The 10,923-nt window shown below is 35.7% G+C and overlaps 3 protein-coding genes across 4 annotated transcripts in view; 2 read left to right on the forward strand and 1 right to left on the reverse strand.

The window, feature by feature from the left end:
- The window catches only part of LOC108364287 (E3 ubiquitin-protein ligase TTC3-like), a 13,138-nt gene extending 12,304 nt beyond the window's left edge, over positions 1-834 (forward strand). Inside the window, exons 2-3 of the mRNA XM_017617902.1 lie at positions 137-330; positions 421-834. Of these exons, the coding sequence (XP_017473391.1) occupies positions 194-330; positions 421-571 (288 nt within the window). The 5' untranslated portion in view covers positions 137-193 and the 3' untranslated portion in view covers positions 572-834. The remainder of the gene's footprint in view (positions 1-136; positions 331-420) is intronic.
- Positions 835-929: 95 nt separating this feature from the next.
- On the reverse strand, positions 930-4,001 carry LOC108364280 (chitobiosyldiphosphodolichol beta-mannosyltransferase-like). Its single transcript, XM_017617894.1, has 4 exons — positions 3,244-4,001; positions 2,837-3,117; positions 2,492-2,780; positions 930-1,405 (listed from the first exon to the last, which is right to left on the reverse strand). The coding sequence occupies exons 1-4, from the start codon at positions 3,801-3,803 to the stop codon at positions 1,186-1,188; spliced, it is 1,350 nt and encodes a 449-aa protein (XP_017473383.1). The 5' UTR covers positions 3,804-4,001; the 3' UTR covers positions 930-1,185.
- Positions 4,002-6,401: 2,400 nt separating this feature from the next.
- Positions 6,402-8,445, forward strand: LOC108364284 (uncharacterized). 2 transcript variants are annotated; one of them, XM_017617899.1, is made up of 5 exons: positions 6,402-6,429; positions 6,522-7,031; positions 7,213-7,432; positions 7,513-7,551; positions 7,623-8,445. In XM_017617899.1, the coding sequence occupies exons 2-5, from the start codon at positions 6,842-6,844 to the stop codon at positions 7,945-7,947; spliced, it is 774 nt and encodes a 257-aa protein (XP_017473388.1). In that variant the 5' UTR covers positions 6,402-6,429; positions 6,522-6,841; the 3' UTR covers positions 7,948-8,445. The 2 variants fall into 2 exon arrangements, with proteins under 2 accessions (XP_017473388.1, XP_017473387.1); XM_017617898.1 differs by having other exon boundaries at positions 6,403-6,429; positions 7,489-7,551; positions 7,623-8,443.
- The last annotated feature ends 2,478 nt before the right edge of the window (positions 8,446-10,923 follow it).

Raw genomic sequence — 10,923 nt, forward strand, 5'->3', positions numbered from 1 at the left:
GACAACACCGAATTTGCTGCAGTTTGACCAAACAAAATTAGTTTGCTGTGAGAGTCGCCAAACTCGCTCTCTCCGAGTTTGCTGCAACAACAATTGCACGCAGTTTGCCAAACAAAATTTCTGCATAACACCGACCTTACATAAAAAAGTTTGTTAGAATAGAATTAAGTTTTTATGAAATCGAATCCCCAGAATGATTCCTATATGGCAATTCATGCTGGGAGTTTGTGTAGGAATGGTTGCTTTAGTACTGACGCGACCACAAGCACTTAATTATCGTGACGAAAGCCGCGGTGATACTCGTGGAAGATCTAGAGAAAGCTTTATTACGTTAGTATAAACATGTTTTGAAATTTGTTTTCACATTTCCAACCACTCTGAAGTGAATTTCTGATTATCACATTTTATTTATCGTTTTAGTAAGCCCGGAGATGTCTGCGTTATATGCGTGAAGGTTATGCAGATTGATAATATGACCAAGCTCCGTTGCGGACATGCGTTGCACGACGCCTGCTACAACAAGTGTAGATGTCATTCAAATAATTGCCCGGTTTGTGGAGAGCACATGTGAAATATATTCGTCATGGTCACTATTTCTGAAAATTTGTAATACTTTACTCGATCACAGAATTTGTTTTAAAGATAAGCATTGCTTTGAGTTGAGTAAAAGCTTAAACAGACGGCTGCGTTGATCGGGATCAACTGCGACTTAATCCGGATCAACTGCAGTTAATTCCCGAGTTGATCCGGATCAACGCTGCCGTCTGTTTAAGCTCTAAGTTTACGACAATTAATCCTCAAATAAAAATTAAATTCACTATGTAGTAGACTGAATTTATACATATCTAGATTTATTGGAATCCTAATACGATTTATGTATTGAAGTGATTACTTCAAATGGATTGATTGAATTGCAATTCTCTACTTTATGTGCATATTCCATTTTAGTAAAGGTTATCCATCCCTTCACAATTTGGCGTCTTAGGATTAATAAAAAAACATCGGCTTTTTAATTATTTTATTTCAAAAATGTTTTTAATGGACATTTATAACTTTCATTTTGTATGCAAAAAGCAATAAAGAAAATTTAATTAAAGTTTAATAAAATATAAAACAACAGACTTGTGGGTGTACATAAATATTATACATGTATTATATACTATATACAGTTTTGGCGTGGTGTTTTTAAGTAAAAGAGTTAAAAACAGGCAAAGCATTATTTTTCCAATTCCCATGCCAGCGCAATGATTGAAATTCATGCAAATTTTTCCGAAAACGCTCCTTTGTTTCTAGTAAACGCGGATTACTTGGGAAATTTTCAAACCAAAATATCAGTTGATCCGCCAGTTCCTTTTGATTTTCGAATATGAATCCATTTTGTCCGTGCGTCACCAATTCACCGAGGCTAAAAGAAAAATAGAAAACCACTTGAATTGCGTACGTCCAGGTAGGTAATATTTAATTTATTTTTTTAATGCTTAACACTTAACGCCAATCGGCTTTGTACTAATATAGCAAATTAAACATTGCAAGATAATTACAGTACAAGAACAATTCAATGTAATAAAACTAGTATAACAAATGCATTATCGTATAGCTGTGTGTGATATCTCAAGCAGGTAGTTGATCCGAAAAAATTTAATATTTTTTGTTGTTGTAGCGGCTAGGTAGTTACTTTTCGGCTTGTTGTTTTGAGTTGGCGGTTTATTCTGAGGCCTACAAATGAAACCGAAATGCTCAAGAATTTCAGGTGAAACAATGTGACCATTGATTACTTTTTAGGACAAGTCGGCAAATTGGCTTCTGCTCATGCGGCTACTATAGTTACATGGTTGCATCGAAGAGCTTAAAAATATTACATGTACTTGCAGAATTTGTGCTGAGGTACCTTTCTACATATATATTTTTTAGTCATCTGCATAGAAAACATTCAGACTTAAGTTTGTCACCGATGTAATTTATAAAAATATTAAACGTTCCCACGACAGTCGGGTCTACGTAACCGGAACGACCCAGATTTATATCTGACCAAGGGCTGTCACTCCAACAAACACTCCCAAAAAATTCTTTGGGCAATTTGTATGCTCTTACAACTACAATATGAACATATTCAAAAAGTTAAGGCTCAGATGTGATCCTTGCGGTACTCCAAAAGTAGAAATAACAAGTAAGAAAGTCTAAGTTCGGGCGGAGCCGAACATTAAATACCCGGCGCAAGTATTAAATATATGTTTTCCCCCTTTCCTAAAGCTACCGCTACATGATAAGCCGGGGTGTATAAATTTTAAGTAAATTAGCGTCCTTATTGCTTGGTAAACCACAAGGGGTATTCGTTATGCCTTATAAAAAATTTATTTAATACGTTGAATTCTTAATACTTGACTGAAATAGCTTCATTATGTTTAAACACGCTCATGCATACAAACCATGACAAATTTTTTAATCAAACCACGCAAAAGTAATTAAGAACACAAAAAATGTGCGTACTTACCATTTAAAATTATATGCGCATACCGGCAGGCCGCAGCCGAACATATCCACCACTTTCATAGGCAAGTCTAAACCACTGCTGCTCCAGTGTAAACACACGCCTAAATCGGCTGCCGCTAAAATTAATGGGTAATCTTCTACTTCCAACCATGGCGTAATTATAGAAACTTTCGACCATTTTAGCTTAGCAATTTGTGTTTCATACTCTTGCTTCTGTGGTCCCTTTCCGGTAATGATACACAATAGAGAAGGAAAGTTTTTTGGGCGCGCTGTAGCAGTGTTCTCATAATCTAAAGATGTTATGTGTATGTAGATATAGCAAGTAAAAAATGATTATCTAAAATACCCTCTAATGCTTTTAGAAGTATACTAAAGTCTTCATCTGGTGTCCAACTAGTGCTAGATACCACTATAGCCGCTCTTTGTGGTTTGTGTGAAACGTTTCCATTAATTAATTTTTGAGTAAGAGCTGTTGTTTCAATAACACCTGACTCCTTTAAATCCAAATAGCATTTTGGCAGAAACTGTGGATACACCTTGGATAATTTCATGAATAGCTCGTGTTTCTGTGCCAATTCAATGGGATGGAATTGTGTAGGGGGGCGGTCGTATAAGACAACAGCTGGACTATAGAGAAGAAAGTAAATAGAAATATGGATATGAATCAAGAATCTGCGTCGTGGATAGGAAAGCATGTAGTTTTTATGTAAATAAACTTTCTATGTTATATGTATGTTTAAAATAAAAGTTTACCCAATATTCCAATTTAGAATCAAATCCTGCTGCATAGCTTTGGTTACGCAAAAATTTGCATTTGCTTTGCTTCCAAACGAACGTTCAATCCATTTTGCTAAACGACAAAATCCACTCTTTTCTCCATTCACATTGCCTAAAGCTAATATGGTGTACGTGTAATTATGCCAGTCGATGACAAATTTTGTTCGAGTAAGCGCACAATAAAGGTAACAAACTATCAATGTAGGTACGCCTGGCGGGTTTTGTACAAGCAAACAATTTGGGCGACGTATTGAAACTAGCGCTATCAGCAAGCTCAAAGTCTGCCAGAATGTTTTGAATACAAGCTTTAATTTGGGTGTCAGATTTGTTACAGGCACTGGTGACAATTCATGTATTTTGCATTTGGGTGCATTAACTAACACATCCAACGGCTTTGTTTCTACATAGCCAACGATATCAACATTAAAATTTTCTTCGAGTAAACTAACAGCGTGATATTGCATGCGTGGACTGCGTCCAATGTCGCCCAATACTACAATACATGCATTTCGTCGACCAATTTGCGCTTCAGCCATTTCTTAAAATTATGCTTGATGTAGCATTTATTTTTGATATGCGATTGGTTTCTATTTTAGTTAATATGGAAAAAGGAATTCACAAATTTGCTTGCTAACAAAATGATCAATAAAAGCCAATTTGTTTAAATCACCAAGAAATGATGACAACAGATTTTTTCCTTTACTGTCATAAAACATCTGATTAGTTGCGTTCGACAAGTCAAAAATTTGTAATAGTTTTTTCCAAATTTTTTACTGGATGGCGTTCGATAACAGTTGCGTTCGAANCACCAAGAAATGATGACAACAGATTTTTTCCTTTACTGTCATAAAACATCGGATTAGTTGCGTTCGACAAGTCAAAAATTTGTAAAAGTTTTTTCCAAATTTTTACTGGATGGCGTTCGATAACGACAAAAAATTATCCAACACACAAAAATTGAGAGAGCAAGCGTTCATTTAGATGCAGGAGAAGCGTTCATTTTGTACTGGCAAAATTTTAGTCAGCAAAAATCATGGATAACTAGATATGAAACTCTTTTTCTCGTGAGAGCGCTGTCAAAGTGCGTATTTTTTATAACATTCTCCAGTAGAGCCGCTGTGACGTAAACATGTATGAGCATTTATAGAGAAATTTATGGAGAAACTTTTGATTAAACACAACGAACAAAAGTTGCAATATTTTTCATATCTATCTACAACTACTGTTTTGTAATGGCTGAATTTCTTTATTCATTCTGAACGTTTGGAATAAACTTTTTTGTTTACTTATTCTTTAGAACGTTCCTGATGATATGTTAACGTATATTTCAAAAGCATTCTGTTTATTCCGGCTGTGAAATGGGATTATCCGGAATGTATAAAGAAACGCAGCCAATAATATTAAAAAATGCGGAAAGAAGAAATCCACTGAATTCAATGTGATGCATTTTCCACACATCTAGTGGTAGCTCACAACTTCGCGTGTCAGCTGTTTATCTGCCCAGGGATTGGCAGTGCTGCCAAGTACGAAAACGAGTTCCTGGGCGCGCTCTCAGAAAAGGGGAGAGAGTTTCATATCTAGTTATCCATGGCAAAAATTATCCAACACGAAAATATATTATCACAAAACATATGGTTGCAATTTTTGTAAACAAACAAAATTGCATTTCTCGAGTTTTGCTTTCTCTTCTCTTGGGGAGAGAATTTTCGCTTACTCTCTTGATTTCGATTGTTGGCTGGCATGAACCAAAAATAATGTGGAAATGTGTCTTTCGTTCATGGTTGGCTGGTGTTGGCTGTTATCGAACGCAACTAATATTAGAGGTGGAGAAAACATCGTGGCACTATCACTGCATCGATGTTTTTGCATTTTTGCTTTAAAACTTCGATAGTAGCAACATCGATGTTTCTCTATCTCTACTGATTATTCCAACCAATCTGCAGGTATATTTTTTTACTCATAAATTTGCAACCAAACAAAAAATATGAAATCTTAAAACAAGAGGATTTTAATAATCAAAATAACCGCAAGATTTATATTTAATGTAGAAGTAAGAAAAAAGATCATTCCCTATTATTTATTATTATTATTTTTTTTAATTTGACCAAATATACCGAGCTCCAATCTTTTTTAACCGACTTCCAAAAAAGGAGGAGGTTATCAGTTCGTCGGAATATTTTTTTTTATGTATGTTACCGTCAACCGATTGCGATAATTCTTTTTGCATCGGAAAGGTAGTGTCTCAGAGGTGGTCCCATACCAATCTGGTTTAGATCCGATCACTGGATCATGAAATATATATATATATATTTTTTTTTTTTATATGAGAATTGGAGTTGGTTTTTTTTGCTAAAATTACTTATTTTATTTATTTATATTTTATATGTACGTATGTCCAAAAACAAGCAAAAAACTCTGCGTTAAAATCTTTAAAAAAATATGTATGATTACTACATAAATTTCATAAATTAGGTACTACAAAATCAACACAGACAACGCAACAATTTCTTATAAAATTAATTAAATATACGATGTTTAGATTACCATAGAAATTTTTTATACATTTTTTATATTAATAATAATAATAGATTGGCGCTTACACATATGTTAGTGTTTGGCCGAGCTTCTCCTCCGACTTGTGGTGTGCGCCTTGATGTTTTCACACATTTTTTATATTAACATGATTTAATGTTATTATTATTAAACTAAATTATTCATAATTCGTTTATTTGCTATTTTTCAGACAGGTGGTGTACAAATAAATGCAGCACCACATTACTAACACGGTGACCCTGTCTGAAGTGCCCCCATCAGCGTTGCCACTTTCGAAATTATTACCAAAATTTGTAGAAAAAAATTAGGGTTGATAACTTTTTTTTTTATTTTGGTTGATTTTTGTTAAAGTATTTTGTTTGAAAAACAATAAAAAACTTCCCGCTCCCGCTTAATTTTCGGTAGTTATTTTTATATTATCAATTTCCAATAAAAAGTATAGTCGACTTTATTGAATTAAGTTTCGAAATTATGGAGTTTCGTTGTTGCTTTTAATTTCATCTCTTTCGCTTTTGGTTGAAGGAAACAAGTGGATGGTAAGTATTTTTTTTGTCATTGGCAACCCTGACGCACATATTTTTAAGGGACGGAGCAATTAAAGCTAAAATAGTATTTATTTAATTAATATATATATAAATACATATATGTATCAATATATAATTTCAACTATTACCAAAACTTGATTTTACATTTCCTTTCAGTCTTTTAAAAACGAAAATTGCTTAAAATAGAAATAAAACACAAAAGTAATACCAATACAGTGGCACCACTGAATTTGTTTTTTCGTTTTAACAAGCGATAATTTGTAGAAAAATTATCAAAACTCCACACTAGAAAGTGCGTATGAAAAAAAAATATAAATATAAAAATCGAACTAAATTTGGGGCAATATAAGCGAAAGAGAACAATTACGTTAAAATACATACATACATACATAAGAGAGACAAAGAAACGCAGATTAAAATACAAAACGCTACATTTTGATTTTCTTAGTTTTGTGTCTGCATAAAATTATTTTATCATGACGGGCAGGCGAAAGCGTGGACGCCCACGTCGCGGTGAAGGACCAGCACTTGATGATCTTGATGTAATGCTTGCACGTGAATTCCAGCAACGACCAGCCTTCTATGACCGGACACATCCCCAATATAGAAACAGAGATTATCTGGACGGCATGTGGATGGACATGGCCGAGAGTGTGGGGCAAAATGGTGAGTTACTTGCCCTGAATGCGTTTGATTCATATGCATACATATCTATATACGTAAATTATTTTTATGATAGAGAAAATATTTACAAATGCAATTAGTTAAAAAAAATGCGAGTTACTGCGATATAAAGCCTTTAATGAAACGTAGCCTTTTAAACAATAGTATTTATTAATTTCAACAGTTGCTATTGTAAAAAATCGTATGGTGCAGCTACGAAATCGTTATAATCTGGAGAAACGAAGAGTGGAAATGTTGCAAGATCAATACAACGACCCAAGTATCACATCCCAATGGCCAATGTATAACTATTTGACATATTTAGGCGGTCACATAAAAGCCCGTCGGTCGTTTACGAAAGAAGTAGTTGTAAGACCGAAATCAGCGCCGTTCTCAAATTCAAGGTGAGCATTTAAATGTTGTATTTATTTGTACGGCTTTAAATAATTCAAAACATAAGACCTGTGCGCTTTGCATATTGCAGTGATTCTGATGGCTGTGATGAATCAAATCAATATCCACCGTAAGCTACCTAGTACATATTCATCTAGGAACAAAACATAAAATTTATCTATATTTTATCTAAATTTGTAGATGCCCGCCAGTTGCTGCCGCGGCACCAGAGAGACAGCTAGCTTCGGATTTGCCTAACAATTCTAACCAACAAAATCGAAATATCAACTATAATGAAATGCAACCAACAACTCCTGACAAAGAAGAAGATCTCAACTTTAATCCCAATCCAAACTTTTGCAAATTCAGAGCATTTGGGCAGTTTTTAACTTCATCATTGATAGAAATGAACCAATGCGATGCATTGCATTTGGTTGAAAAGTTCACCACCGACCTGGTAAAGTCATTGTTACTTGAAACACACAATAAGACGTCTGTGGAAGGCGTTGTAAATGGACATATGTAAATTAAAAAAAAAAATCATTTATTAATGTTTATATGTGGGTAATGTTTATTTATGTACGTAAGCATTCGACTAATTATATTAGTTGTGTACCCTCTCTGAGAGTTAGATTAGGTGCCTAGATTCTAAAATATTACTTTATTAAATACACGTCGTTTTGAAAAACAAAAGTATATAAATGTCAATAGTTAAATGCAATTCAACAGATTACAGTTTTAACGAACTCTATACAATTATGTATATGTAAGCCAACTTTCGCTTTCGCCATTCCTTGAAACCTTTTAACATATATGAGTAACCTAAACTTCTATATTGTTTACAACTATTTGAATTCTTTGTAAAAGCTTGAGATTTTTGGAGCGTGTAACCGTATCTGTTAAATATGATTGTGTATTGAAATATTTTAATAAACTGCAACATGTAAAATGCTTAAATAATTTTGGGTTAATTTAAAGGAAATTCCGGCTTGCAACAACTACTTCCCATATACACACTATATAAGATGTTATGTTTGGCCAAACAGGTACACAGTATATTTATATACTAAAAACGTTCGTTCCCACGACAGTCGGGTCTACGTAACCGGAACGACCCAGATTTATATCTGGCCAAGGACTGTCACTCCAGCAACACTCCCCAAAAAGTCTTTGGGGAATTTGTATGCTGCTACAACAACAACAACTAAAAACGTTCACAATTACTAGAAGACTCAACTAAAAAATAATTCGTAGTTTCAGAGACGTGATAAAAATATAGATTGAATTTCACAATGCAGAAAAGGGAGATGATTTTATTTTTAATATTTTTATTGAGCTTTGTACCACGATTGTTTATTAGGAAAAATTGAAAAACGAATATTTTGAAACGAATTTCCGATAGGTTGTTGTTGTTGTAGCGGCAACAACAACCCCGCCCGGATTGGTTAGTATCTCAGTCATTGTCGTCAAGCTCAACTAACGGAAGACCCAAAAAGCTTGCAGCTTCTATAGGGTCTGTCGGCGGGGACAGAGGCGTTAGTTGTGTGGGGTTGTCCGGACATACGAAGAGATGTTTCGAGTCGTGGGGTGTCTCCGCATGCCGGACATTCATTCGGCACATCTGCATCTAATCTGGTCAGATATGAGTTTAACCTGCTACAGTAGCCAGAGCGAAGTTGGGCTATTGTGCTTCTAGTCTCCCGAGGCAGACGAAGTTCCGTCTCGTCGATGTCAGGTGGTTGTGTGCCTAGAACGGCATTCACAGGTCTGGAGTCTTCATAACTCGAGACTGACCAGAGGTTGCTTTATGGACCTCTGGACTTCGTCCGTCAGTTCATATAGATGCCTTCTGATGTGCCTTGGCGAGCGCTCCTCTGCAAGCAAGTGTCTGTCCGGGTGCCCATGTCTGTGACTGCCTTCTAAGAATTGCTTGCAGAGCATTGTGTTGTGCTCCTTTAGGGGGAGCATTATCGCCTCGTCATTCAGGTGGTGTTCTGGCGACATCAGAAGACATCCAGTAGCTGTCCGAAGTGCTGTGTTCTGTGTCGTCTGTAGCGTCCCACTAGTCCCCGGCGACCACACTGGTGCTCCGTTATTTAGAACCGGCCGACCAATTGCCTTGTATGTTGCCAGCAACGTGTCTTTGTAGTTGCCCCAAGTACTGCCGGCTAGCGACTTGAGGACCTTGCTGAGGCTCTGTACTAGGGCGCCCATCGAAAATGCTTTTTTTTTTTTTAATTTCAAGACCCTATCCCCTAATTTTATTCTATTTTATGAGAAATATTATTGCCTATTTTTATAGATTTTTTAAAGGTCATTTAGAGGTCGCGACTTGTCGATTTAAGTGAGAAAATACGATTTTGTGGATTTATGAGTTTTTGAATAACTATTTTTGATTCAATTTCAATGATCGAATATGATCTGATAAGAGGATATATAGGCCTTCAAAACGGTATATAATAATCTATTGTCGGACTTGGATTCTTAAGATTTTTTATAGGGTAAAATAAAACAAGAACCATATTTCTCTTAATTTTATAAATTTTGACCATCGATAATTTCTACAATTTCAAAATATGTAGTACCATCTAAAATTAAATCTATTTTCAAAAAAAATAGAACTCATTTATTGTAATCGCATCAAAATTGTCGAATTTAGGCGACTTTTCGCAAAAACGGCCTTGAATTTATATGTATGTACCATCTTGAATATTTTTAAATCGGGCAAAAACAACGGACTCCACCAACGTAACGGTAATTTCAAAAAACTCAAAGCTGGCTATATTTTAGGAGTCGTAGGTTTTGTCCAGACGCGATAATGATTAAACCAGCAGAAGGACATAGCTACGCTGACGTACTAAAAACCTTACGTAGCAAAATGAACCCGGACGATGAAGTAGGCGTGCGGAAAATCCGGAAAACAAAGACGGGCGCTATCGTACTTGAACAAGAAAAAGGTCCTTAAGTCGGAGACCAGTTTTGCAAGAAACTGAAAACTGAGGTCAGCGACTCAGCAGAGGTGGAAGGACTCAAAGAAAAGTCAACGATAGAGTGGCCAGACTTAGATGCCTTTACAACCCGATAAGAAATAAAAGTAGCACTAAAGAAAATTGCCCCAGACACCGGAACTATGAGCGTTACCCTCACGAAGCCAAATAGCCGAGAACAAATGCGCACATTCGTCAAATGCTTCGGATTAGGCCACATGCAGTACAACTGTAATGGCAAAGATAGAAGAGCTAAAGGCCTATGTATTCGCTGTGGTGAAGCAAACCATAGCATAAAAGAATGCCGAAATAAACCGAGGTGCTGTCTTTGTCTAAAACCGGAGAAAACACAGTTGATCATATACCTGGAACAAACAAGTGCATGACATAAAGAAAAAAAAAGAAAAGCCAAATGACACGAATACAATACAAACAACGAAACCATGGACCTTGGCTGGAGGACAGCACCCGCACAGCGGCTCTGTGGTTACCAAACATAAGCAACCACACAGTTT

Source organism: Rhagoletis zephyria, unplaced genomic scaffold, assembly GCF_001687245.7.
Source record: "Rhagoletis zephyria isolate East Lansing unplaced genomic scaffold, Rhagoletis_zephyria_1.1 Rzeph_scaffold_01516, whole genome shotgun sequence".
In the NCBI taxonomy this organism is placed as follows: Eukaryota; Metazoa; Arthropoda; class Insecta; order Diptera; family Tephritidae; genus Rhagoletis; species Rhagoletis zephyria.

Coding starts and splice junctions, on each gene's coding strand:
- LOC108364280 (XM_017617894.1), bottom strand. CDS start 3,803: ATGGCTGAAGCGCAAATTGGTCGACGAAATGCATGTATTGTAGTATTG. Junction 3,118..3,243: donor ATTCTAAATTGGAATATTGG/GTAAACTTTTAT, acceptor TCTTCTCTATAG/TCCAGCTGTTGTCTTATACG. Junction 1,406..2,491: donor TGCGCATATAATTTTAAATG/GTAAGTACGCAC, acceptor TTTTTCTTTTAG/CCTCGGTGAATTGGTGACGC.
- LOC108364284 (XM_017617898.1), top strand. CDS start 6,842: ATGACGGGCAGGCGAAAGCGTGGACGCCCACGTCGCGGTGAAGGACCA. Junction 7,032..7,212: donor CGAGAGTGTGGGGCAAAATG/GTGAGTTACTTG, acceptor TAATTTCAACAG/TTGCTATTGTAAAAAATCGT. Junction 7,552..7,622: donor GAATCAAATCAATATCCACC/GTAAGCTACCTA, acceptor CTAAATTTGTAG/ATGCCCGCCAGTTGCTGCCG.